We start from the raw sequence: 27459 nt of genomic DNA on the forward strand, positions 1-27459 counted from the left end.
TATAGTAGGTATATTCTTGCACATAGGGGGCAGTATTATAGTAGGTATATTCTTGCACATAGGGGGCAGTATTATAGTAGGTATATTCTTGCACATAGGGGGGCAGTGTTATAGTAGTTATATTCTTGTACATAGGGGCAGTATTATAGTAGTTATATTCTTGCACATAGAGGGCAGTATTATAGCACTTACACATCACACTGACACGTTCTATACAAAGAATAAACATTTCACTTTATTTGGTGTAACGTCGCACTATGACATATATTATATTCACAACCACGATACAGAACATAGACTCCCCCTTACACATTCTGTACTGAACACTGACATTGCCCCCTTGTATCAGCAGCCGCTGGACGCTCAATAAATAAATGATACGTGACAAGCTTTATTAATACCGCCTCATGTACGACGTGCTGTGACACTGGACCCTTATTGGCGGCAGCGGCCGGCGCAGTTCACACTGGAGGTTTAGGATCTTCCGGAACATTCATTCTTTTTATAGAGATAAAGCTGAAAAATATCTGGATAATTTATAGACTTTCTCTGTTAAATATATATAGATATTTTATTGTAAAAAAATAGGACAGTGCTATAAAACTCTGGATACCGCGGTACAATATATACTATATACTGTATAGGACATTCAATAACTTATGCTTGGGGTATTATTTTCGGCTCTGTCTGTGCTTTGAAAACCAATGGACCTGCTGAATATACATAAAATAAAAAGCGAAACGCGTTTCTTCATTGTCGACAGCACATTGCCGGTCGGCATGCGGTGGAGTCCATCACACATCTGAGCGCACGCAACATAATTCACACGTATCACAACATGCAAGATATCGACACCCGGAAAACCCACGCGTTTCGCATTCCTTCATTCCCCTGCTGCATGCATATTGCACTGACTGATAAATGAGGCCTGACGGAAAGCACTCAACTGACTTTGTGATCGAAGATCATCGGACATCAAGTCTGAGCTCGTAATCTACCAGCTACCTCATTTCTGAGGTCGGCTCCACCATACTTTACACTACAGCTCTGCTTGCTGTATTATATTGTGTGTATATAATAGGAGGTGGCGGTACTTTACACACTGAACGAAGATAATGCTATATAAAAGCAAAGCAATTTAGGCCGATGAAATGTCTGTATTTTCAGGAGGGTCTCGGATGGATATGGAGATCCATGGATCCAATGAAATCCTCTGCCCGAAGGATCTCGTAGGGTCAGTAGGTCTCCTCCTCCTGGGCCTGACCCCACCCAGCGTCTCGTACGTATCTCCTAAATGCTATATCTTTGGTGTTTCAGCTCCTTTTAATGGATTTTTTCCTCGCTTTTAACCTCTTCTCCTCCGCCATCTTTTCCTTTCGTCCCCTGTAATTTACTTTCTAAGCGTTGAAGTTTGGCAAGGTTTTCTCTCAGTAACTTGCTTTCGGGGTCCAGGGCGGCGGCCTTCTTATAATAGGTTCGGGCAGCGATATAATCCCCCTGCGAAGACATATACAGTGAGAAAATCAATAATATCATAAAGTGAAGGCGTCTGTACAAGTTGTATGGATCTTAAGCTACATCACGTCTCCTCCTCACAACCAGAAGACTGAGGACAATCCCCGTTGTTTGTAGGACTTATGATGACTGTGGTCCACCTAGCCGAGCAGATATGGTAGCTCCTAGCAGACCCAGATCAGCTCTCACAGCGAATTTTGTCCTTATCAGGAGTGGTTTTCCCTGTAACTTGGGCTTCTATGAATGCCCCAGTTACAGGGGAAAAAATGCACAGTAAAGTATCCAAATATTATGAATATATAAATTAAGGAAAAAAAGTAAAAAAAAGTAAAGTCCCCATTGCAAAATGAAATATAAAAAATGTTCCATGTGTAGAACCATCATGTCAGTAATAGCTGCACGACTGGAAAATTCATTCAACAGGTTATTGGGTGATAAAAAAAAATATAAATGAGAAAAAAGCAGGTATTGGATTCGTCTGTCAGGTATAGATCACAATCTACCTGAATGTGTTTGATGCCCCCCATATTCATCCAGGCCTGGGCTTGTTTGGGACTCAGATCGGCCACATGACTGTAACTCTAAGAGAAGAAATGGAAGACATGTCAGCTGGAGCATTATAACTGTAGATTATGTGGTGATAATACACCGGGGAGGTACCTGGAAGGCCTCATCCAGCCGGTTCAGCTCCCGCAGCTGATTTCCTTTGGTGAAGTACAGCTCTGAGGTTATTTGATGATCCTGAGGTTTCATCTGCAGAGCAATGTCAATCATGTCCAGAGCCTTAGGAGAATGAGAGAAGAAGGTCCATCAGAGAGAGGAAGGTCCATCAGAGAGAGGAAGGTCCATCAGATTGAGAAGGGTCGGTCAGAGAGAGAGTGGGAGCACATGTCAGAGAGAGGATACACCATCTGAGAGAGGTGGCCTTGCAAGAGAGAGGAGGATTAATCAGATTGAGGAGAGGCCATCAGAGAGACGAAAGCTCGTTAGACAGAGGAGTGTCCATCAGAGAAAAGAGGATCCGTCAGATAGACAAGGGCCCCTGAGAAAGAGGGGCCCATCAGTGAGAAAAGGGCCCATTAGAGAGAGGAGGGCCCGTCAAAATTAAGAGATTAAGAGAGCCATCAAAGAGGATGGGGTCAGAGAGAGGAGGCTTTGTTCGAGAGAGGGGGGCCTGTCAGAAAGAGGAAGATCAGTCAGAGAGAGGAGGATCATCAAAGAGAGGAGGGCCAGTCAGATAGAGAAGGGTCCACCAGAGAGGTGGGCCCGTTAGAGAGAAGAAAGCCCATCAGAGAAAGGAGGATAAGTCAGAGAAAGGAGGGCCGTCAATGAGGGGAGGGTCTGTCAGAGAGAGCAGTATCTGTCAGATAGAGGAGTGTCCATGATTGAGAGGGCTCGACATATTTAGGCAGGTCCTTCAGAGAAAGTAAGACCCACACAGTTAGGAGAGTCCATCAGAGAGAGAAAGGCCTGTCAGACCAAGGAGGATCAGTCAGAGAGAAAAGTTTCCATCATTGAAAGGAGGGCTCCACAGAGAGATTGGGGTCCTTCAGAGAAAGAAGGGGGCCGTAACAGTTAGGAAGGTCCATCAGAGAGGAGGATATGTCACAAAGAGGAGTCTCCATCATAGAGAGGAGAGCTCGACAGAGAGATTGGGGTCCTTCAGAGAAAGCAGGGGCTGTCACAGTTAGGAAGGTCCATCAGAGAGAGGAAGGGGCATCAGAGAGCAGGATCTGGAAGAAAGAGGAGCCTCCATCATAGAAAGGAGGGCTTGACAAAGAGGAGAGTCCTTCAGAGAATGAGTTTCCTTTCTAAGAGAGGTGGGATCGACAAAGAGAGAGGAGGGTCCATCAGAGAGAACAGACTACCTCCGAAAGAGATGAGCCCAACAAAGAAGAGTTCCTGTCGGAAAAAGGCCCATCAGAGAGAAAAAGGTCCATCAGAGAGAAGCAACACCATAACCCGGCTCACTGCTGCCGCCTATATCTGGTGCATTATACAGATAATCCTGATGATCAGATCTATGGGGAATGCGGCAGAAAGTGCTTAGCTTCCCTCAGTGCCTCCACAGTATTACAGGTACCTATAGAAATAATGAGCAGTATGTGTAGGGTCTAGAACATGAGGAGCTCTGGATAATAGATGAGGGTCATGAATATTGGATAATGGACCCCCAAGATTAAAATACTACTTGGTTAGTGGTGTGGTTGGCATTAGGTAGAAGACTCGGCACCTTGGAATGTTCTTCTTGTTTGCTGTATATTGCACTCAGCAGCCGGAAACATTCAGTACAGCCCGAAACCTCATCCGCTATGTGACGAGCAAGAGCCTTGGCCTCTTCTGTGAGACCCATCACAGCCTGGACCTGAGCCTGCAGAAATCAGGAGGAAATCCAGAAAACAGGGGTTACCCTAATATCAGGCAGGGGGTGCAGAGGTCAGAGTCACAACCACACAAGCAACACCCCAGTATTACACACGATCCGCAAGAGGACAAATAACAGGGCTGCCCGCTCACCAGTGACAGGCGTATCTGCACGCTATGAGGATGATGCGCGGTCGCCTCCTTGTACAGACTTAAGGCTTCATCATATTGTCCTGTGTTATAATACAGAGCTCCAAGAGGAGAGATCACATCAATATCCCGGGAAATCAGCAGAGCCCTAAAGTGAGAAGTGAGCAGAGAAAGCCATTAATGAAGGCAGAATCTTATCATGTATCTCTGTATACAGGGAGCTCCCCCTAGTGGTGGCTGCAGACAGGATCTTATCATGTATCTCTGTATACAGGGAGCTCCCCCTAGTGGTGGCTGCAGACAGGATCTTATCATGTATCTCTGTATACAGGGAGCTCCCCCTAGTGGTGTCTGCAGACAGGATCTTATCATGTATCTCTGTATACAGGGAGCTCCCCCTAGTGGTGGCTGCAGACAGGATCTTATCATGTATCTCTGTATACAGGGAGCTCCCCCTAGTGGTGGCTGCAGACAGGATCTTATCATGTATCTCTGTATACAGGGAGCTCCCCGTAGTGGTGTCTGCAGACAGGATCTTATCATGTATCTCTGTATACAGGGAGCTCCCCCTAGTGGTGACCGCAGACAGGATCTTATCATGTATCTCTGTATACAGGGAGCTCCCCCTAGTGGTGGCTGCAGACAGGATCTTATCATGTATCTCTGTATACAGGGAGCTCCCCCTAGTGGTGGCTGCAGACAGGATCTTATCATGTATCTCTGTATACAGGGAGCTCCCCCTAGTGGTGGTTGCAGACAGGATCTTATCATGTATCTCTGTATACAGGGAGCTTCCCCTAGTGGTGGCTGCAGACAGGATCTTATCATGTATCTCTGTATACAGGGAGCTCCCCCTAGTGGTGGCTGCAGACAGGACCTTATCATGTATCTCTGTATACAGGGAGCTCCCCCTAGTGGTGACTGCAGACAGGATCTTATCATGTATCTCTGTATACAGGGAGCTCCCCCTAGTGGTGACTGCAGACAGGATCTTATCATGTATCTCTGTATACAGGGAACTCCCCCTAGTGGTGGCTGCAGACAGAATCGTATAATGTATCTCTGTATACAGGGAGCTCCCCCTAGTGGTGGCTGCAGACAGGATATTATCATGTATCTCTGTATACAGGGAACTCCCCCTAGTGGTGGCTGCAGACAGACAGAATCCTCCATAGTTCTTACTTCTTGTACCACATCTCTGCCTCTGAGTTTTGGTTGAGGGACCGGTACAGGCGACCAAGGTTGAGCATAGCCACGTGATGATTGGGGCGCATTCGCAAAGCAAGGAGATAATGAGAAACCGCTTTCTGTGGAGCTCCTGGAAATTAATATCAGCTTTGTAAGTAGTAATAACTCGTTATTACAAATGTGTCTTATACTCAGTCACAACCGTAGCTGAATTCTTCAGACTGTATATTAGAATGTTACTGTACTGACGGAATCATGCTTACCTACGTTCTCACAATTCAACGCCCCAAGATGTGCAGCCACCTCGCTCTGATCCGGCACACATCATACTCTAATCTCATCCATAGCTGCATTGAAAACCTACCCCCCCCCTAAAAAAAAAAAAACCTCCCACTCACCCACATCCACCAGAAACACCCCATAATTATTCTGCAGGTCGGAGCTCTCGGGGCAGTTCTTGATTCCAGACAGATACACCTCCTCAGCTTCATCATATCTCTTCTGGGTAGGGAATGAGACATAAGAGTAAAAAATTCGAAAGCCTGAGGGCCTCAACACCCCCTCCCCAAGTCCTTACATTCAAAAGGGCCCAAAATATTAAGGTTCTCTATAAAACGACATTTGAGTGAATGTTAACAGCGATAACATCTAAACAGTAACTCGGGGGTGGAGTTTGCCTGCGGTGAACCTCAAGGGAGGTATCTCCCAACAATACTTTGTGATTGGTTGTTGAGGTGAAGGGGATGGACAATTGCGGTTACTGAGGGGTGTTAGGACTGAAATATTGGACTTCCTTCTCATATACAAGTGCTTTTACAAGTGGGGGGGTGCTTTTACTTCCTGAGTATTAATATTGTATAATATCAGGTACTTTTTTGAGGCACTTTTATTAATACATCCCTTATGATAGTCTGTATATATATATAGTAAGGGTTGCTCCTCTGCTCTGCGGGGGTGGGGTACATCAAGCAGGAATTGTTGCCACCCTGGAGGTCCTCGACCATGGAGTAAATTATAAGAGAATTTTGGAAATCCTCAACCAACAGCTCATCCTAGAGACAAGTGCGTCCTACGTGACGGTTGTCCTCTGCAAGGTCGATGATATCATGACGTCATCAGAGCTGAATGTAAAGAAGCCCCTCACAAACTCACCTGATCAGCCAGCAAAGACCCCAGACTGGAATACGCATCGGCAAAGTATGGACCATGGAGAAGAGACTCCTTCAGAATGACCTCGGCTTCTTCATTCCTGGTCTGAGTCCTGCAGAAAACATGCACTACTGAGAGATTCTGGGGTCAGGAGCGGCTTGCGCAGGCCCATTTAGGTCTTCAGGGTCCCTGAGGACTTTGGTGTTGGGACTAATCCACTCCTGTACCTGAGTAAATTCCCCAGATTGAACAGTGCCCGGCTGTGCTGCGGGCTGATCTCCAGCGCCTTCCTGTAATATTCCTCAGCCGCTGTAACATTGGTGGTCAGGGTGCCGAGGTTGTTGAGCGCGCTGGGGTGCTTCGGGTACAACCTACAGCCGAGAAAAAATCCATCAGAAAACAGTCCGTACAGCTAAATTATGACTTTTCCGGATTGGCACCTCAGGGGTGGGGTTTGGGAAGCTTTACCCATAATGGGTGCACAATTGAACTTTCCAATCACACCCAGAGCTGCATTCAAAATTCTGCTGGCTTCCTGTTAGCTCTCAGTACAAAAACGCTGTAAACTGCAGAGAAGCCCGAACCCCGAACCTCAGAAGGTTCTGAAGGATAGTACTGACACATCTCACACTTGTGAATTCAGCTTTAGGGGGTGACTGGAGAATCAAATCAGATTGTGAGCTCTGCGGGCGACTCGCACGTACCGTAGGACAGTTTTGTAGTGTTTTATCGCCTCCTCCTTCCGACTCTGGTCTTTAAGGAAATTGGCGTAGTTGTAATGCACTTTGGCGTTGTGCGGCAGCGTCTGAACTCCGGATCTGCGGCAGAAGAAAGTCACCAATGAGCGAAGGTCACGGCACAATGGCGCGCTCCACTTTACCGCTCCCAGTCCGCACCTGAACAGCGACTCCCGGGAGCGCCAGCACTCGCTCTGCGACACCGACTTACAGGAGAAGAGGACGAGGAGGAGGAGGAAGCAGAAGGTGGCGGCAGAGGAGCCTCCAGGACCCACCCGGGAGGAGAGTCTCTTCAGTCCGTGGATGCAAAGAATACAGAAACCCATGCTGGAGACGGGAGAAGCAGAAACCATAAATCACCCCAACAAAAGTATTCACGCCCCCCGTATATTGTGTGTTCAAGAGCTTAAAAATTACAAACCGCACACTTTTGGATGAAGTTTGTACAAACCCCCCCTATTATGGTTCGTGTCACAGGATTGTCCCAGTAAAATTGGGACTGTTGTCAAATTATCAATAACATGAAATGTTGTAGGCGGTTACGGCAGCCATTATCAAAACAACCGCTTGCAGTCAGTAATTAGGAACCATCTCTTGTTTCCAGACTTTTGATGAAAATAATGTTTTCATTCACCGACATTTACAGTCATAAATGCGTAAAGTCAATTAGTACCTGGGCATGTAGAGGACGCGTTCGGCCACCACGAAACCAACCCTGAAGAAAAGATTACTGGCCGGTATGAAAGGGAAGATCAGGAAAAGAAGGCCGACCGTGACCTCCCGATGGCCCCTTCTCTGTGGGAGGTTCCAGAAATATTTATTACGTTACAGGATGATATAATACATACACAACATTTTGGTGTAGACTTGGCGCAGGATGATATGTGATCTACACATAGATATCACCCAATAATTAATAAATGGAACCTCGGGGGAGGAGCTTAGGTATATTTCCATAAAACAGGGCGGCATATCTGAGGCAGTATTAAAGTCATAAAGATGGAGCTATATTATATACAGTCATATGAAAAAGTTTGGGCACCCCTATTAATGTTAACCTTTTTACTTTATAACAATTTGGGTTTTTGCTATTTCAGTTTCATATATCTAATAACTGATGGACTGAGTAATATTTCTGGATTGAAATGAGGTTTATTGTACTAACAGAAAATGTGCAATCCGCATTTAAACAAAATTTGACCGGTGCAAAAGTATGGGCACCCTTATCAATTTCTTGGCCACTTGCAAGTTGTTCTCCTATTTGAATCTCCTATGAAGAGTGGCATCATGGGCTCCTCAAAACAACTCTCAAATGATCTGAAAACAAAGATTATTCAACATAGTTGTTCAGGGGAAGGTACAAAAAGTTGTCTCAGAGATTTAAACTGTCAGTTTCCACTGTGAGGAACATAGTAAGGAAATGGAAGAACACAGGTACAGTTCTTGTTAAGCTCAGAAGTGGCAGGCCAAGAAAAATATCAGAAAGGCAGAGAAGAAGAATGGTGAGAACAGTCAAGGATAATCCACAGACCACCTCCAAAGACCTGCAGCATCATCTTGCTGCAGATGGTGTCAATGTGCATCGGTCAACAATACAGCGCACGTTGCACAAGGAGAAGCTGTATGGGAGAGTGATGCGAAAGAAGCCATTTCTGCAAGTACGCCACAAACAGAGTCGCCTGAGGTATGCAAAAGCACATTTGGACAAGCCAGTTACATTTTGGAAGAAGGTCCTGTGGACTGAGGAAACAAAGATTGAGTTGTTTGGTCATATATAAAGGCGTTATGCATGGAGGCAAAAAAACACGGCATTCCAAGAAAAGCACTTGCTACCCACAGTAACATTTGGTGGAGGTTCCATCATGCTTTGGGGCTGTGTGGCCAATGCCGGCACCGGGAATCTTGTTAAGTTGAGGGTCGCATGGATTCAACTCAGTATCAGCAGATTCTTGACAATAATGTGCAAGAATCAGTGACGAAGTTGAAGTTACGCAGAGGATGGAAATTTCAGCAAGACAATGATCCAAAACATCGCTCCAAATCCACTCAGACATTCATGCAGAGGAACAATTACAATGTTCTGGAATGGCCATCCCAGTCCCCAGACCTGAATATCATTGAAAATCTGTGGGATGATGTGAAGCGGCTGTCCATGCTCGGCGACCATCAAACTTAACTGAACTGGAATTGTTTTGTAAACAGGAATGGTCAAATCTACCTTCATCCAGGATCCAGGAACTCATTAAAAGCTACAGGAAGCGACTAGAGGCTGTGATTTTTGCAAAAGGAGGATCTACAAAATATTAATGTCACTTTTATGTTGGGGTGCCCATACTTTTGCACCGGTCAAATTTTGTTTAAATGCGGATTGCACATTTTCTGTTAGTACAATAAACTTCATTTCAATCCAGAAATATTACTCAGTCCATCAGTTATTAGATATATGAAACTGAAATAGCTGTTGAAAAACCCAACTTGTAAAGAAAAAAGGTTAACATTAATAGGGGTGCCCAAACTTTTTCATATGACTGTATCTATATACTGTTGGGGTATACATAACATATCATTGTATCAATACTTAAAACCTGTCTGCTACAGATAATTACAAAAATATTTATTACATTACATGATGATATGAAATATGCACACATTATTTATTATTTTTGGCACAGGATAATGAGGAGTAACACTAAGGATAATATGATCCTCATATATAGTAGATATCAAAGTTTAGCACAGTCATATCACCAACTAAATACCGGATGGCACCTCAGGGGTGGAGCTTAGGTATATTTCCATAAAACGGGGTGGAATATCTGAGACTCTGGCAGTATTAAAGTCATAAAGATGGAGCTATATATCTGTATACATAAATTGTATATATAACATATCAGTGTAAACCTACTTATAAGACCTGTCCACTACAGATAATTCCAAAAGATATGTATTACATATTTCACGATGATATGAAAAATACACACTTTTTTGTTTATTTTTGGCACAGGATAAGGAGGAGCAACACTAACGATAATATGATTAGATATGACTATGCTAGACTTTGATATCACTAAATAATTACTAGATGGCACCTCAGGGGTGGGGTTTGAGAAACTTTGCATAAAATGGGGCAATTTTGATAGTATTCTAGTCAGAAACATGGAATTATATTTCCTAAATGTTTACATATACTGTGTATACACTGATATTCGCTATATACACAGCTATGTATCACTTCTTATAAGGCCTGTCTGCTACACTACATTCCAAAAATATTTCTTACACACTTATTTGTTTATTTTTGGCACAGGATAATGAGGAGCAACGCTAAAGATAATATGAACCCCATATACAGTAGATAAAGTTTTTAATAGTCATAACTAAATAATTATCAGATTGGCACCTCAGGGGTGGAGTTTGAAGATCAAATTTTACAGCATAGTCAGAAATATGGAGGTACATATATATATATATATATATATATATATATATATATATATATATATATATATATATATATATATACACATACAGTGTGTGTATATGTATGTGTATATACATATATATTTATATATATATATATATATATTATATACATATACACACATATACACACATATACACAGATTATATATATATATATATATTATATATATATACATATATACATAAATATACACATATATATACATATACACATATATATATTATATATATATATATATATTATATATATATATATATATATATATATTACAATATTCTGTCTACATAGTCACATAACCCAATAAGTACTGGATGGCACCTCGGGGGTGGAGTTAGGGAAGCTTTGCACAAAATGGGGTCACTATTGGTACTATTACAGTCAGAAATATGGAATTATATGTCATATTCTGTGTGTATACATAACTTACTGAATATCAGTGTAGCACTACTTATAAGTTCCGTCTTCTGCAATACATTCTAGAAATATTTATTACTTTACAGGATAGTATTAAAAATGCACACTTTTTTGTTTCTTCTTGATACAGGATAATGTAAAAGGCACATCACTAAGAATATTATCTACATGTAAATGTAGTAATATCTAATAAAAACCAAACGACACCTCAGGGGTGGAGTTTGGGAATATTTGCATAAAATGAGCCGTATCACGGAATTTGGCAGTATTAGAGACATACTGTAAATATGGTGTTATATTATATACACTATGTTTATACAACATATATTGACGTATTACTATCACTTCTAATATAGCCTGTCCTCGGTGGAACATTCCAGGAACATTTATACAGTACAGGACGATATAAAACCTACACAATTTGTTTAATTTTTGGCACTGCATGATGTAATGTGGCACCACTCTGAGGACAATATGATTCACATATAGAAATTATAGTTACACCACCTAATAAATTGATGTTGGATGGAACCTCAGGGGCGGGGCTTGGTTAAATTTGCATAAAATGAAGCATAGCTGGAAAGTTGGTGATATTCCAGCCTGAAGAGAAGAGTTGTAATAACACACATATATATAATATATATATATATTTATTTATTTATTTTTTTTCACACCGTTCCGCCATGTGCCACTATTCAGATTTACATTTCGGGAGTCCAGGAATGACGGGGACATTGATTGAATTACAATGTAAAGAAATTCTGAGTAAATTCTTACTAAACAGGAGAGGCGGGGGGATGTGATACTGTACGACCCATACCCTGGAGCCAAAGATAACAAAATCATGATGTGGCTGTGACCCGGGGTCGAGGTTATTAATACAAACACCAGCGGGCGGTGCCGCACCAATCAGATAAATTCTATGGAGGGTGTTGGAAAATATGGAGTTTCCAGGCAGTTATTTAACAGTATGATATCTGCTTCCTGCCAGGACGATAACGATCGCGAAGGAGAAGGAAACTCAAGGAGGAAGAATTGATTCTTGGGATGGTTATTTACTGGCGGCGGCCCTATTGGTCAGGGTGTGGTAATCACAAGTTACACACAGTCCCAGCACCTACAATAATCTTAAGGGGACACTAACACTTGGAGAAAACACAAGAAAAAGATGATAAATACAAATAGTCTTCAATTTGCAGAGAATACGTAATCAACTACAATACACACTTCTACCACTAGAGGGCAATGTATTGATAAAGTCTCCTGTTTCTAAACAGCACACCCCATGGTCAGGAGGGGTACTGCAATGATAGTAGTAAAATATAGAAAAGTGGTTTTTCAAAATTTATGATGTAATTTCCATGGCAGACGGACACTGATTTGTTTAAGAAATATTAAAATACCTTGCTAGCAGTAAAGCAGTGACGGCCGAGAGAGAGGAGGACGGCGAACAACAGGAGGGTGGACACGTTCCGGATGTCCAAGATGGAGTGGACGAGGGGGATGCTGCCCACCTGCCAGTCATAGCAAAGAGTGATGGGGCCGAGCAGCAGACAGGCATTGAACGCAAGGAGGTAGGAGAAGGAGAGGAATCTGCAACACAGAAAATCATAGATATACAAGATGGACAATCTGGATGGATGGATAGAGGGATAGATAGATAGATAGAGGGATAGATAGATAGATAGATAGATAGAGGGATAGATAGATAGATAGAGGGATAGATAGATAGATAGAGGGATAGATAGATAGATAGAGGGATAGATAGATAGAGGGATAGATAGATAGATAGAGGGATAGATAGATAGATAGAGGGATAGATAGATAGATAGAGGGATAGATAGATAGATAGAGGGATAGATAGATAGATAGAGGGATAGATAGATAGATAGAGGGATAGATAGATAGATAGAGAGATAGATAGATAGAGGGATAGATAGATAGAGGGATAGATAGAGGGATAGATAGAGGGATAGATAGAGGGATAGATAGAGGGATAGATAGAGGGATAGATAGAGGGATAGATAGAGGGATAGATAGAGGGATAGATAGAGGGATAGATAGAGGGATAGATAGAGGGATAGATAGAGGGATAGATAGAGGGATAGATAGAGGGATAGATAGAGGGATAGATAGAGGGATAGATAGAGGGATAGATAGAGGGATAGATAGAGGGATAGATAGATAGATAGATAGATAGATAGATAGATAGATAGATAGATAGATAGAGGGATAGATAGATAGATAGATAGATAGATAGATAGATAGAGGGATAGATAGATAGATAGATAGATAGATAGATAGATAGATAGATAGATAGATAGATAGATAGATAGAGGGATAAATAGACACTGGATATAAAAAGGGTATATAGAGTTTGGCGCGGCATTAACCTCTGCTGTTTATTCCCACACTGACATTACTGGATTACATTTCCCCGTATTCCATTACCAGAACCTGCAGGAACAAGAAACTCTCACGGCACAGGACAATGAGGAACGGTGCTGGACGCCGGCCATATACCTGCTGAGGATGTAAGGAGAGAAGGAGGCCGGGTTGTCCTGCTCCGAGAACAATGGCATCGACCCTCCCATGATATAGACACGGAAACCCAACACCACAATCACCTGCGAGACACAAACATGACAGACAGTATTATAAGAGTTATATTCTTGTACATAGGGGCAGTATTATAGTAGTTATATTCTTGTACATAGGGGGCAGTATTATAGTAGTTATATTCCTGTACATAGGGGGCAGTATTATAGTAGTTATATTCTTGTACATAGGGGCAGTATTATAGTAGTTATATTCCTGTACATAGGGGGCAGTATTATAGCAGTTATATTCTTGTACATAGGGGCAGTATTATAGTAGTTATATTCTTGTATATAGGGGCAGTATTATAGTAGTTATATTCTTGTATATAGGGGCAGTATTATAGTAGTTATATTCTTGTACATAGGGGCAGTATTATAGTAGTTATATTCTTGTACATAGGGGCAGTATTATAGTAGTTATATTCTTGTACATAGGGGCAGTATTATAGTAGTTATATTCTTGTATATAGGGGGCAGTATTATAGCAGTTATATTCTTGTACATAGGGGCAGTATTATAGTAGTTATATTCTTGTACATAGGGGCAGTATTATAGTAGTTATATTCTTGTATATAGGGGCAGTATTATAGCAGTTATATTCTTGTATATAGGGGGCAGTATTATAGTAGTTATATTCCTGTCTATAGAGGGCAGTATTATAGTAGTTATATTCTTGTACATAGGGGGCAGTATTATAGTAGTTATATTCTTGTATATAGGGGCAGTATTATAGTAGTTATATTCTTGTACATAGGGGCAGTATTATAGTAGTTATATTCTTGTACATAGGGGCAGTATTATAGTAGTTATATTCCTGTACATAGGGGGCAGTATTATAGTAGTTATATTCTTGTATATAGGGGGCAGTATTATAGTAGTTATATTCTTGTACATAGGGGGCAGTATTATAGTAGTTATATTCTTGTAATCTCTGTATTAGGAGGATAAATGACTGAACAGACACCAATATTCCACGTTGCACTCACATGGCAGGAAATCAGCAGAGCTCTCCTCAGGAAGGGAGCAGCCACATCCCACACATTTCTGGATTGTTGAGCAGATGAGGCCCTAAATGTCAGAGGGAAGGGATTGGTAACTATGAATAATGGGGTCGGTGAGCCGTAACAACAACATATAGAACGTCTTACACTTATAGAATTCTTTGCGTCTTCTTTTGTATATTTTCCTACGTATATTTCTTTTTGGGAAACTACCTGTGTTTTCCCTAAAATAAGACCAGGTCTTATATTATTATTTGCTCTGAATGCTGGGCTAGGGCTTCTTTTCAAGGGACATTTTATTTTTTTTTGTCCCTATGAATAACAATCCACATTTATTCAAATATAATCATATTACATTCTGGAAAATGAACATAATTCTCCAAACCCTGTGTGTAAAACGCGTGTATCTAGCGAATTATCTATTGTGTGTGTGTATATACACACATATACTGTATATGTATATTATCTATCCATCATCTATTTTTACACCCCCCCGCCTGTCTCCTCTTCAACTTTACAGTCCTTCAAATAAGAGACCCTTTGGAGATAGCCCAGTCACATGACGCGATGTCACAAAGGTCCTTAAACAGTCTTATCATCGGGATATAAATACTGGGGCCCCTAGGAGAATGGGGGCCCTTTGAAATCTGCCAGTTTGCCCTCCCTTCCCCCTAATGCCAGTCCTGAATACCGGCCTGTCTCCTGTTCAGTTCTTTTAGACTTCTACAATTAAGAGACCTTTGGTCACATGACTGTGAAGTCATCAAAAGGTCCTTAAACAATCTTACCCTCTGAATACAACTGCTGAGGTCCTTAAGAGATTGAGGCCTTGAGAAATTGCATTGTTTGACTAAACCTAATGCTGGCCGTGACTGTAGCTGGGGCTTATTTTTGGAGTAGGGCTTATATTTTGACCATACCCTCCTAAATACCATAAAATCATGACAGGGTAGGTCTTATTGTTGGGGAAACACGGTACTAATATGGCCGCCACAGCTTTCCATGAAGCAAAGAATGGAGTGAGGAAAGTATCTCTGCATGGCGAGGACAACTGGTCATTCAGATCTCAGAAAACAAAGTGACGACAAGCCACAGGGGATCTGTACAGGCGGCCATATTACCGATCATTAATATTTACAGTGAAACATATTAATAGGCCATGAGAAAGAGATGACCCCTGTACATTCAAATCCAAAACCCCGACTCCCAAAAAATATCCAAACATCTCTGACGAACCTCAGAAACCTCCTCAGACACAGGATTTGGAGATCGTACAACACACAGACCCCGAACACCGTGACACCCGTTTCCTTCACCAACATGGCGCAGGTCCCCAGGAACAAACTGAGCAGCAGCAGGAGGGGAGAAGAAGTACCGGGGAAACAACCGGGGGGAGGATTGTCCTCTACACTCCTGGAATAACACAGATTCAATATAGCAGTTATATTACTCTACATAGGGGCAGTATTATAGTAGTTATATTCTTGTACATAGTGGCAGTATTATAGTAGTTATATTCTTGTATATAGGAGCAGTATTATAGTAGTTATATTCTTGTACATAGGGGCAGTATTATAGTAGTTATATTCTTGTACATAGGGGCAGTATTATAGTAGTTATATTCTTGTATATAGGAGCAGTATTATAGTAGTTATATTCTTGTACATAGTGGCAGTATTATAGTAGTTATATTCTTGTATATAGGAGCAGTATTATAGCAGTTATATTCTTGTACATAGGGGCAGTATTATAGTAGTTATATTCTTGTATATAGGAGCAGTATTATAGTAGTTATATTCTTGTACATAGTGGCAGTATTATAGTAGTTATATTCTTGTATATAGGAGCAGTATTATAGCAGTTATATTCTTGTACATAGGGGCAGTATTATAGCAGTTATATTCTTGTATATAGGAGCAGTATTATAGTAGTTATATTCTTGTACATAGGGGCAGTATTATAGTAGTTATATTCTTGTATATAGGAGCAGTATTATAGTAGTTATATTCTTGTACATAGTGGCAGTATTATAGTAGTTATATTCTTGTATATAGGAGCAGTATTATAGCAGTTATATTCTTGTACATAGGGGCAGTATTATAGTAGTTATATTCTTGTACATAGTGGCAGTATTATAGTAGTTATATTCTTGTACATAGGGGCAGTATTATAGTAGTTATATTCTTGTATATAGGAGCAGTATTATAGCAGTTATATTCCTCTACATAGGGGCAGTATTATAGTAGTTATATTCTTGTATATAGGAGCAGTATTATAGCAGTTATATTCTTGTACATAGGGGCAGTATTATAGTAGTTATATTCTTGTGCATAGGGGGCAGTATTATAGTAGTTATATTCTTGTACATAGGGGCAGTAGTATAGCAGTTATATTCCTCTACATAGGGGCAGTATTATAGTAGTTATATTCTTGTACATAGGGGCAGTATTATAGTAGTTATATTCTTGTTCATAGGGGCAGTATTATAGTAGTTATATTCTTGTACATAGGGGCAGTATTATAATAGTTATATTCTTGTATATAGGGGGCAGTATTATAATAGTTATATTCTTGTACATAGGGGTAGTATTATAGTAGTTATATTCTTGTACATAGGGGGCAGTATTATAGTAGTTATAGTCTTGTACATAGGAGCAGTATTATAGCAGTTATAATTTTTACCAAATATTCTTTTACATAAGTCACCCATCTATTAAGAATAGTCATTATTTCTATAGTGCTGACATATTCTGTAGCCCTTTACAGTTCATTATCCTGGGGAGACGACATGGAGCACAGAGATATTTTACCTTATATAACAGAGAAATGCCAATAAGAACAGTAAACAAGACATGACGTCCGCTCGCCCCACAATACCGGCCACCTGCAAGAAACCGATAAAAAAAAGTTTATATTTCGGGTATTGCTATTTGTTTTTTATCATTGTTGTATTATAGCAGCTTACAGGTGACATATATAAACTCTTCGATTTGCAGAGAAAGTGGGGTATCAATCCCTGTGGACCAGTAATGGCGGTATTATTTATTATTTTCCTTTTCCAGGCACTTGCTGTACTTACCGCCTCTGTGTGCACGGGGTGTACAGCGAAGAGCAGGGCTGAGGCCACCGCCGGCCTCCTGTCCTCGAACACGGCGGTGCTGCAGACGTACCCCAGGAGAGCGCTCACCATACAATGTAACGCCACATTTACCGCATGGAAGTACAATGGCTCCAGGCCGCTCCAGTACACGTTCACTCTATGGGAAAGAGGAGCAGAAACGTTATTGGATAATTAATTTACTAAATTGTTCTCCTGCAATGTGATTGGCTCGATTATATGTCAATCAGCGATTTTAAAGGGTTTCCGTACACCCCTTTAATTTGACTCAAGGCATCCCGGCCGCTTATACTTTACGGCTGACAAAAAAGTGGGTGGAGCTAATACAGAGGGCGTGGCTTATTACTGCACAACAATTGCGGCAGTGGGGGGAGGCTCCTGCTGCAGGTAGCTGCTGTACAATCGGAGGTAAAGCAGAGATGGAGAACTGAACGCAGTCTATAGACAACTTTTCATTATTATTTGATGTACAGAAGGGCTGGTTTGGTGACGAGTGGAACAAGTATCGGCTTTCACAGACGCGGGATCTGGTTACTCAGAGCATAAAATACGATATCATGTCACCTTGAGGCGAATCACGAAACAGGAGCCACCCAAATTATCGGTTCCCTTAATTCTGCTGTTAACCCCTTAAATGTCAGTGTCTTTCATTGATAGCAGGATTTAAAGGGTTATTTCCATCTCCAAGATCCTGTCCCGATATGTAGTAGATGTAATAATAATAATATTAGCAAATATGTCTAATTAGAAATGTAGTATAGTTTTTCAGATCAGCTATGTCGCTTACCTCATTTTCGGGGCATTGCAGGACCTTAGGTATCCATGGTTACGACCACGCATATAGTGTTGCTCATGGTCATAACCATGGATACACAATGCCCCGATCATGAGGTAAAGCGACATAGCTTATCAGGAAAACTATACTACATTTCTAATTGGAGATGTGTTGGTAACCTCATGTTCGGGGCATTGCAGGACCTTAGGTATCCTTGTTTACAACCATGCATATAGTCATTTAGGTACCCATGTTTATGACCACGAGCAACTAACTGTGACTATATGCATGGTTGTAACCATGGATACCCAAGGTCCTGCAATGCCCCGAACATGGGACAAGCACCACACCTCCAATTAGAAATGGAATATAGTTCTTCTGATTAGCTGTGTCATTTACCTCTTGTTCGGGACATTGCAGGACCTTGGATATCCATGGTTACAACCATGCATATAGTCACAGTTAGTTGCTCGTGGTCATAACCATGGGTACCTAAATGACTATATGCATGGTTGTAAACAAGGATACCTAAGGTCCTGCAATGCCCCGAACATGAGGTTACCAACACATCTCCGTGCCACTAAGGTCCTGCAATGCCCTGAACATGAGGTAAGTGACATAGTGAATCAGGGAAACTACACTACATTTCTAAATCGGAGGTATTTGCTAATATTATTACTATTGGGATAGAATCTTGGAGATGGGAATATACCTTTAAGGCCTGATTGTAAATGCCCCCCACTAACACCATAGGAAATGTGATTGCAGGCTGCAGATGGATGACAATCGCTAAAGGTCCCCGCCACCATATTGGTCCACGAGTGGTGCCAGCTACAGGCTGGAGAATGGTGCTGAAGTATTGCCGGATATTGTACAGGCCGGCAAATGTTAGATTACAGGTTCTACCTCGTCCCTTAGAAAGACTAAAAGAACAAAATGTGAAAAAACAAAAAAATAGAAAAAAATCCGAATCAGCTTACGTTTTCCTTGCTGAAGACTTAAAAAAAAATAAAATATATTACATATATCTATATATATATTATATATTATATATATTATATATATATCTATATACAATACAGACCAAAAGTTTGGACACACCTTCTCATTCAGAGTTTTCTTTATTTTCATGACTCTAAAAATTGTAGATTCACATTGAAGGCATCAAAACTATGAATGAAAACATGTGGAATGAAATACTTAAAAAAGTGTGAAACAACTGAAAATATGTCTTATGTTCTAGGTTCTTCACAGTCGCCACCTTCTGCTTTGATGACTGTTTTGCACACTCTTGGCATTCTCTTGATGAGCTTCAAGAGGCAGTCACCGGAAATGGTTTTCCAACAGTCTTGAAGGAGTTCCCAGAGATGCTTAGCACTTGTTGACCCTTTTGCCTTCACTCTGCGGTCCAGCTCACCCCAAACCATCTCGATTGGGTTCAGGTCTGGTGACTGTGGAGGCCAGGTCATCTGGTGTAGCACCCCATCACTCTTCTTCTTAGTCACATAGCCCTTACACAGCCTGGAGGTGTGTTTGGGGTCATTGTCCTGCTCAAAAATAAATGATGGTCCAACTAAACACAAACCGGATGGAATAGCACGCCGCTGCAAGATGCTGTGGTAGCCATGCTGGTTCTGTTTGCCTTCAATTTTGAATAAATCCCTAACAGTGTCACCAGCAAAGCCCCCCCACACCATCACACCTCCTCCTCCATGCTTCACGGTGGGAACCAGCCATGTAGAGTCCATGCGTTCACCTTTTCTACAAAGACACGGTGGTTGGATCCAAAGATCTCAAATTTGGACTCATCAGACCAAAGCACAGATTTCCACTGGTCTAATGTCCATTCCTTATGTTCTTTAGCCCAAACAAGTCTCTTCTGCTTGTTGCCTGTCCTCAGCAGTGGTTTCCTAGCAGCTAATTTACCATGAAGACTGCTGCACAAAGTCTCCTCTTAACAGTTGTTCTAGAGATGAGAAGGAGTGTCCAAACATTTGGTCTGTACTGTATATTTTTTATATATATATATATATATATATATATATATATATATATATATATATACATATATATACATACACACACACACTATATTATATATATATCTAGATATATTATAAATTTTATATATATATATATATATATATATATATATATATATATATATATATATATATATATATATATATAAATGTGTGTGTGTGTATATATATATATATATATATATATATATATATATATATATATATATATAAAAAATAAACATAACAGTGAATAAAAAAAATTGTAAAAGAATAAAAAAAACATTTAGAAGAATTATGAAAAAAATAGGCGAAGATGGAAAAAAAAAAAGAAAATGAAATAACATTTTATTTTTCAAAACTACAACATGCCGTGTAATAAATGAGCCTCGTACAGCTGTGGGGATGGAGAAATTAAAAAGCTATGGGTCCTACAAAGAGGGGAGGAAAAAAAAAAAATGTCCGCGTCCTTAAGAAAGATACTACTGAGTTCTAATTCTGCACTTGCGCAGGGGCGCAGGGGGTTAACTGGACAGATATTTCAGAAATGTAAGCATGGAGGGCGCTGGCGTTCTGGAGCGAGAGGTTCGGCCACTTCCACAAACAAACCCCATATTTTCACTAGTCGATAGCCGGGCTGCGCCGCCCCTTTAAGTGGTTGCAGATGTTTGCTGCTATAAACAATGTCTGCCCCCTCTGCAGTCGGGCTGGACCCCCCACCACCGCCGGCTCTGCTGTTATGGGGGCATATCCGTTATATTAATCATATTATATGTCTGCACCAGACCAGAACGGTGCGTTAGGTGGGAATGTAGCATCCGGAGCAACACACTGACAGCAAGCAGAGGTTTTTAAAATTATAAAAGCCTGAAGTTTAGGCCTCACGTGCCTTTGTTGCCCATAGCAACCAATCAGAGCACGGCTGTTATTTTATCCCAACTGTATACAAAATGGAACCTGAGCTCTGATTGGTTGCTATGGGCAACAGGTTCCATAAATGAGGCCTAAACAACTATCAGTGACTATAAATTCCCTCACACTGCAGCTTATGGGCTCAAAATCTGAAGGAACCGCATGACAACGTGCCTTGTCGTCATGGAAACAGATTCACCTCGCCATATACATCAAAGTCCCCACAACAACACCACTAATGCTGACAATAGGTCTCCATGACAACACTGCACCCAAAAGAATCTCAGTAGTGCAGCCTCCCTCAGGCTTGAGGCCTACAAAGTCTTGTGCTCATTTCAGCCTAGAAATAAGATAAGAAGACGCGGTTTTCACAGTTATAATGCACAATAGAGAAGTCATATACGTTGGCCATCTCCGGCTAGGCGTCCGAAGTCATCACACAATCCTGAAGTGTATAGGGCTTATTTATGGGACGTCTCAGACCTCAGTTTTTCACCCCATGACCTCATTTTTAAAGCCTCACTTCTTCAAAGACCCTCTATCCCTCTACCATGCCCCCCCCCCTGTGAGTTTGGACACTAGGGCTCTGTCATCAGAAGAAGCCCCTTGGGATTACGCATAAGACTCCTTCCTGGCGTGGTGTCTTCCAGGAGGTTTTGGGGGCACCTGTGGTCTTCTTGGAATTCTGGAGGTCTCCCTTTTCTCTACCATGGGGGATTATACTGAATTTCTAGTTGCCACCAGACAAGACGTTCTCGGGTTTCCACCCGTTACTATTCGGATGCCCACCCCAGAGACCAGAATTACCTGAAGCTGAGGACACACAGGGGTCGGTAGGACTTGTGGCTTGTGTTATCATCCATGGCCTTACCCCAAAAGTCATTCTTAAAGATGGTGCTCAGGTTGGTCTCTCCTCTGCTGTCCGGATTATTGAGGATCGCCCATACATCATCATGGACAAACTCACCCAACAAAGACCGGGCAAAGCACAGACCAGCAACAACAGCTGGCACTGCGAAAACCCAGATGCCAAGGTTCTCCACCATGGAAGAGTCTCTGGTTTTCCCTTTTGAATTGCCAATTGGAGATCGACCTGTATATTGGGCCTTGGATAATCCATTGGTGTTGGGTTTTGGTGTCAGTCCACCACCGAATTGGCCTCCATGGGTGATGCTGGTGACACTGTGCCCATCGGGCAACATTCGTAGGTTCTTATGACTTCTGTGGTGGGCGCCGTTGCTCGATACTTGTCTTTGGCTGTTGTTTCTTGAACCGTTGGCCATGTTGGATGGTTTCTCCTCACCAGGGTCTTGCCTTTGATCATAGGAGACATTTTCAAGGATGACTTGGCCAACGCTTCTCATACTCTCCAACATAAGTGACGTCTCACATCTTCAGGGGAAAAAGTCCTTCATCCATCTTGATTTTTTCAAGTCTAGAGGTCTACTTCTCTTCGAGGAATGAACCCAACCGTTTCATACTCATAACCACAGGGTGCGTCTGGTGCCCATCAATTCGGACGTTACCCTTCACCGGCATTCCAGAATCGGAGTCTAAAAAAAATATTACAATATCTGTTATTATAGGCGCTCTCAAAGTGGAGTCCACATTAATCATTTCTTTACATGGTGAGGTATCAGGAGCCAGGATCTTCCCAACCTCCCATCGATTCCCAAATCCAAAGCTGTTGAGAATGTTTATGAACCCCTTCAGGTCTAACAACCCAGAACTCAGCTCGTCTTCTACACATAACTATTCGGCTGTCTCGCTAATTCTTGGTGACGGCCATAGGCCAGCTGTCTATGGGGGAGATGTCACATTGTCATCAGACACTTCTAAGGTCAAGCGGTCTAAGAACTGAATGTAGTCTCTAGAATAAAGGATCGCTCTAATCCTCAGCTGCTGCGCTCTGACACCGGGTCTGACTTTACTGTCTCTTTAAATCAGCTGTCAGCTCTCCACAATCCAGCTGTCTCTCCAGACGCCCACAACATACACACATTTTATATACTTTATACACAGTGCATCAGGCGGTCTCTTCAGCAGTTGTATACAGTGTATCAGTGCGGTCTCTTCAGCAGTTGCATACAGTGTATCAGTGCGGTCTCTTCAGCAGTTGCATACAGTGTATCAGTGCGGTCTCTTCAGCAGTTGCATACAGTGTATCAGGCGGTCTCTTCAGCAGTTGTATACAGTGTATCAGTGCGGTCTCTTCAGCAGTTGCATACAGTGTATCAGTGCGGTCTCTTCAGCAGTTGCATACAGTGTATCAGGCGGTCTCTTCAGCAGTTGCATACAGTGTATCAGTGCGGTCTCTTCAGCAGTTGCATACAGTGTATCAGTGCGGTCTCTTCAGCAGTTGCATACAGTGTATCAGTGCGGTCTCTTCAGCAGTTGCATACAGTGTATCAGTGCGGTCTCTTCAGCAGTTGTATACAGTGTATCAGGCGGTCTCTTCAGCAGTTGCATACAGTGTATCAGTGCGGTCTCTTCAGCAGTTGCACGCAGTGTATCAGTGCGGTCTCTTCAGCAGTTGCATACAGTGTATCAGGCGGTCTCTTCAGCAGTTGTATACAGTGTATCAGTGCGGTCTCTTCAGCAGTTGCATACAGTGTATCAGTGCGGTCTCTTCAGCAGTTGCATACAGTGTATCAGTGCGGTCTCTTCAGCAGTTGCACGCAGTGTATCAGTGCGGTCTCTTCAGCAGTTGCATACAGTGTATCAGTGCGGTCTCTTCAGCAGTTGTATACAGTGTATCAGTGCGGTCTCTTCAGCAGTTGCATACAGTGTATCAGTGCGGTCTCTTCAGCAGTTGCATACAGTGTATCAGGCGGTCTCTTCAGCAGTTGTATACAGTGTATCAGTGCGGTCTCTTCAGCAGTTGCATACAGTGTATCAGTGCGGTCTCTTCAGCAGTTGCACGCAGTGTATCAGTGCGGTCTCTTCAGCAGTTGTATACAGTGTATCAGTGCGGTCTCTTCAGCAGTTGCATACAGTGTATCAGTGCGGTCTCTTCAGCAGTTGCATACAGTGTATCAGGCGGTCTCTTCAGCAGTTGTATACAGTGTATCAGTGCGGTCTCTTCAGCAGTTGCATACAGTGTATCAGGCGGTCTCTTCAGCAGTTGTATACAGTGTATCAGTGCGGTCTCTTCAGCAGTTGCATACAGTGTATCAGTGCGGTCTCTTCAGCAGTTGCACGCAGTGTATCAGTGCGGTCTCTTCAGCAGTTGCATACAGTGTATCAGTGCGGTCTCTTCAGCAGTTGCATACAGTGTATCAGTGCGGTCTCTTCAGCAGTTGCATACAGTGTATCAGTGCGGTCTCTTCAGCAGTTGCATACAGTGTATCAGGCGGTCTCTTCAGCAGTTGTATACAGTGTATCAGTGCGGTCTCTTCAGCAGTTGCATACAGTGTATCAGTGCGGTCTCTTCAGCAGTTGCATACAGTGTATCAGGCGGTCTCTTCAGCAGCTGTCTGTCTCTTTCTCCCTCTATATTACACTCTTTCCTACCTGGGTATTATAGGGATCTCGCTCTCTCTATATATGTATTCTGCACCAGACTGTCTCTATGTGCATTACCTGCAGTCTCTCTACATCACGGTCTCTCTCTTCCTATCAGTGCAGTCTCTTCATACAGCAATGCCCTTGTATACAGGTGAAGTCACTACCACAGCCTCTCTCTATATATCAGGGCCTTCCAATAGGTGCAGTCTCTAATACATGAGCAGTCTCTAATACATGAGCAGTCTCTAATACATGAGCAGTCTCTAATACATGAGCAGTCTCTAATACATGAGCAGTCTCTTATACATGAGCAGTCTCTTATACATGAGCAGTCTCTAATACATGAGCAGTCTCTAATACATGAGCAGTCTCTAATACAGGAGCAGTCTCTAATACAGGAGCAGTCTCTAATACAGGAGCAGTCTCTAATACAGGAGCAGTCTCTAATACAGGAGCAGTCTCTAATACATGAGCAGTCTCTTATACAGGAGCAGTCTCTAATACAGGAGCAGTCTCTAATACAGGAGCAGTCTCTAATACAGGAGCAGTCTCTAATACATGAGCAGTCTCTAATACATGAGCAGTCTCTAATACAGGAGCAGTCTCTAATACATCAGCAGTCTCTAATACATGAGCAGTCTCTAATACATGAGCAGTCTCTTATACAGGAGCAGTCTCTAATACATGAGCAGTCTCTAATACATGAGCAGTCTCTAATACATGAGCAGTCTCTAATACAGGAGCAGTCTCTAATACATCAGCAGTCTCTAATACATGAGCAGTCTCTAATACATGAGCAGTCTCTTATACAGGAGCAGTCTCTAATACATGAGCAGTCTCTAATACATGAGCAGTCTCTAATACATGAGCAGTCTCTAATACATGAGCAGTCTCTAATACATGAGCAGTCTCTTATACAGGAGCAGTCTCTAATACAGGAGCAGTCTCTAATACAGGAGCAGTCTCTTATACAGGAGCAGTCTCTAATACATGAGCAGTCTCTAATACATGAGCAGTCTCTAATACATGAGCAGTCTCTAATACATGAGCAGTCTCTTATACATGAGCAGTCTCTTATACATGAGCAGTCTCTTATACATGAGCAGTCTCTTATACATGAGCAGTCTCTTATACATGAGCAGTCTCTATGCAGTGTACCTACATGTGCTGTCTCTTCATCCAGTCCCTCCTGTGGCAGTCACCTCTGTAGTGGTCTCTGCAGACTCCTGTAGTCTCTCGGTGCAGGCTGCAGTCTTGGTGCAGTCTCGGAGCTGTCTCTTCGGGTCCCTGCAGTTTTGGAGGAGTCTCGGTGCAGGCTCCGGAATGTCAGGGCGGTCTCGGTGCAGGCTGCAGTCTCTGTCGGTCCCGGAGGAGCCTCTGTCGGTGCAGACTCGGAGCTGTCAGCGGCGGTCTCGGTGCACGGTACAGTCGCTCGGTCTCTCTTCTCCTCCCCGCACAGCTGCACACACATCAGCCGCCTCCTCACTGCGCAGCCTCAGTGCAGCCTGTACAGGGCCTGGGCTCTGCAACTGTGCGAGGACTACAACTCCCAGCATGTGTGTGTGCACCCTCTATCTGCAACTACAACTCCCAGCATGTGTGTGTGCACCCTCTGCCTGCAACTACAACTCCCAGCATGTGTGTGTGCACCCTCTATCTGCAACTACAACTCCCAGCATGTGTGTGTGCAGCCTCTGCCTGCAACTACAACTCCCAGCATGTGTGTGTGCACCATCTATCTGCAACTACAACTCCCAGCATGTGTGTGTGCACCCTCTATCTGCAACTACAACTCCCAGCATGTGTGTGTGCACCCTCTGTCTGCAACTACAACTCCCAGCATGTGTGTGCGCACCCTCTATCTGCAACTACAACTCCCAGCATGTGTGTGTGCACCCTCTGCCTGCAACTACAACTCCCAGCATGTGTTTGTGCACCCTCTATCTGCAACTACAACTCCCAGCATGTGTGTGTGCACCCTCTGTCTGCAACTACAACTCCCAGCATGTGTGTGTGCACCCTCTATCTGCAACTACATCTCCCAGCATGTGTGTGTGCACCCTCTATCTGCAACTACAACTCCCAGCATGTGTGTGTGCACCCTCTATCTGCAACTACAACTCCCAGCATGTGTGTGTGCACCCTCTATCTGCAACTACAACTCCCAGCATGTGTGTGTGCACCCTCTGCCTGCAACTACAACTCCCAGCATGTGTGTGTGCACCCTCTATCTGCAACTACAACTCCCAGCATGTGTGTGTGCACCCTCTATCTGCAACTACAACTCCCAGCATGTGTGTGTGCACCCTCTATCTGCAACTACAACTCCCAGCATGTGTGTGTGCACCCTCTGCCTGCAACTACAACTCCCAGCATGTGTGTGTGCACCCTCTATCTGCAACTACAACTCCCAGCATGTGTGTGTGCACCCTCTATCTGCAACTACAACTCCCAGCATGTGTGTGTGCACCCTCTATCTGCAACTACAACTCCCAGCATGTGTGTGTGCACCCTCTATCTGCAA

General features: G+C 42.6%; 1 protein-coding gene across 1 annotated transcript; it reads right to left on the reverse strand.

The window, feature by feature from the left end:
* Positions 1 to 233: 233 nt before the first annotated feature.
* TMTC1 (transmembrane O-mannosyltransferase targeting cadherins 1) lies at positions 234 to 26408 on the reverse strand. The gene is made up of 20 exons (XM_075343667.1): positions 26098 to 26408; positions 22236 to 22981; positions 17682 to 17859; positions 17413 to 17486; positions 15839 to 16015; positions 14588 to 14669; positions 13525 to 13628; positions 12405 to 12594; positions 7777 to 7898; positions 7263 to 7430; positions 7071 to 7184; positions 6594 to 6737; positions 6370 to 6478; positions 5616 to 5718; positions 5212 to 5347; positions 4033 to 4177; positions 3749 to 3886; positions 2176 to 2298; positions 2019 to 2096; positions 234 to 1497 (listed from the first exon to the last, which is right to left on the reverse strand). Exons 2-20 carry the CDS (start codon positions 22802 to 22804, stop codon positions 1324 to 1326), a joined length of 2928 nt encoding a protein of 975 aa, XP_075199782.1. The 5' UTR covers positions 22805 to 22981; positions 26098 to 26408; the 3' UTR covers positions 234 to 1323.
* Positions 26409 to 27459: the final 1051 nt, after the last annotated feature.

This window comes from Anomaloglossus baeobatrachus, chromosome 4 (genome assembly GCF_048569485.1).
Source record: "Anomaloglossus baeobatrachus isolate aAnoBae1 chromosome 4, aAnoBae1.hap1, whole genome shotgun sequence".
NCBI classification, from domain to species: domain Eukaryota; kingdom Metazoa; phylum Chordata; class Amphibia; order Anura; family Aromobatidae; genus Anomaloglossus; species Anomaloglossus baeobatrachus.

Bases quoted from the DNA above. Each gene is read 5' to 3' on its own strand.
- TMTC1 (XM_075343667.1), bottom strand. From the start codon at position 22,804: ATGTTGGAGAGTATGAGAAGCGTTGGCCAAGTCATCCTTGAAAATGTC. The intron at 5,719-6,369 runs GTGAGTTTGTGA...TTCCCTACCCAG, and splicing joins GGTCTTTGCTGGCTGATCAG to AAGAGATATGATGAAGCTGA. The intron at 3,887-4,032 runs GTGAGCGGGCAG...TGATTTCTGCAG, and splicing joins TGCAGATACGCCTGTCACTG to GCTCAGGTCCAGGCTGTGAT.